The following is a 1,888-nucleotide window of genomic DNA, read 5'->3' as shown; positions in this document are numbered from 1 at the left end:
TTATTAATAAAACAATCGGCCATTTTATTTATGATATTATAAGTAACACTGATTACACACTACATACGCAAGTTATTTAGAATCATTTTCTATCTTGTGGAGACGGGCGATACCATTCATTATCATTATACCCTTCGTCATATGTGTCCTCGTCATTTTTGCGACTCTCATCGTTGTCAGTATGGTCTACATTCGGATCATCCCTATCCACATTTTCTTCTTCTAGTTCGCCAATTCCATCTTCCTCTGCTAGTTCTCTTTCTAAATCACTCAAAGTTTCCGTTCCATCTTCATGTCCTTCCTGATTTTCGTCTTTATGCGTCACAGTTTCTTCGTCCTCAGCTAAAGAACTAGCTTCTAACGTATTTATTTCTTTATCACGCAAAGTTTCTCCTTCGTCTACATCTTTGTCCATATTAATCTTTATCTTATTCATTTCACTAACAACGTTTTGTAAGACCTCCATATTCATTTTGACCAAGTAATCGACAACTTCTAAGAGTTTCGCTTCATTATGTTTAACATTATCGTATATTTTGCGTTTTTCTGCTAGAGTTGTTAACAATCGCAAGTTATCTTCTTGCCAATTACGCAATTTGTTTTGATGCTCTTCAATCCGTAAGAGCAATGATTCACCAGAGTTTTGGGCGTGGCAACACGCGGCCAGCACGCAAATCACAAGGAACCTGAAAGTTAATTAATTTAATTCATAGGAATGTTTGCTTTAATCATTAGTGTTTTATTTCATACTTAACAATATTTGAAAAATAATCTGCTTCTGTATACAACAGTTATATTATTGTCTATTCGTTGTTATTATTGTCCGTACTAAACTATCTAAAGTTAGTAAATATTTTTTGGAAAAAGGGATACTTTTCTTTAATAAAATCCCAGAGGCTCTTTTATCTCTGCATTTTAATAAATTTAAGAAAAGTATTAAAGAAAAGCTATGTAAAAAGGCTTAGTACACAGTTAACGATTATCTAGTTGATAAATTAGTTTTGTGATTTGCTATTTTAGAGTACCAAGAGTGTTTTACGCCGGCTTCTTCTCTCGGCCTACACCCTGTCTTCTTTGCCGATGATTAGGGATGTCTACTGATTCAAATTTAATGACGTGGAATAAGTGATACCTATGTCTTATATTCCATGATAGACATATTTTATTTTCAGTCCCAAACACAGGCTTTCCACAATAACTTACTTATTTTAAATTTAAAAACGAACTAATTGGTTACTGGTAACCCCAGAGCTGGAGCTGCTTTTCTGAACGAATAAGTATCGCATTTTAGCGATAAAATGCTTAATGTTCTATTTATTTATATTAATTATTACTATGTAGGTTAAGAAAATTGTAAAAAATTCAAAACTAATGACCACGCACGCTGAAAAGCAAAATTATGTAATAATTATAAGTTTTTAATAATAATACATAGCTTCAATCCGTTCAAAAAGTGTTTTTCTTAAATTCAAAACTAATTATCTAAGACTATATGTATTCGTAAGACATATCGTTAACTTCTTAATAAATATTGAATTGAGAGATTAATTGCGTTAATTCTGTAAAGATTAATCGAACATTTCCATTAATCATCAAGCCAATTTATTATGCACATACTAATTAAACTTAATATAAAAAACAACAAGCTGATTCTTAAACCTCGTTGAACCTGGGTATGCACTAAAAGTTAAATTCACAATAGATCCAGATTTTATGAATCTAACGGTTAGAATAAATACACATACGTCAGGCAGAGAAGGCTGATCACCTATTTGTTAGAAGACCATCCAATGTGACGACAAGAGCAGAATTGCGACACTGGATTACAATATTATTAAATATACAAATGAGACACTTACTTCAACATCGTACCGGTTTGCCGTTTGAT

General features: G+C 32.1%; 1 protein-coding gene across 1 annotated transcript; it reads right to left on the bottom strand.

Moving 5' to 3' along the window:
- Window positions 1–1,888, bottom strand: LOC123718218 (26S proteasome regulatory subunit RPN1-like). The gene is made up of 2 exons (XM_045674664.1): window positions 1,860–1,888; window positions 1–686 (listed from the first exon to the last, which is right to left on the bottom strand). Exons 1-2 carry the CDS (start codon window positions 1,865–1,867, stop codon window positions 83–85), a joined length of 612 nt encoding a protein of 203 aa, XP_045530620.1. The 5' UTR covers window positions 1,868–1,888; the 3' UTR covers window positions 1–82.

Source organism: Pieris brassicae, chromosome 14, assembly GCF_905147105.1.
Source record: "Pieris brassicae chromosome 14, ilPieBrab1.1, whole genome shotgun sequence".
Classification (NCBI taxonomy): Eukaryota; Metazoa; Arthropoda; class Insecta; order Lepidoptera; family Pieridae; genus Pieris; species Pieris brassicae.
The sequence above is the reverse complement of the archived record's forward strand: the minus strand, read 5'-3'. Positions and strand labels throughout refer to the sequence as shown.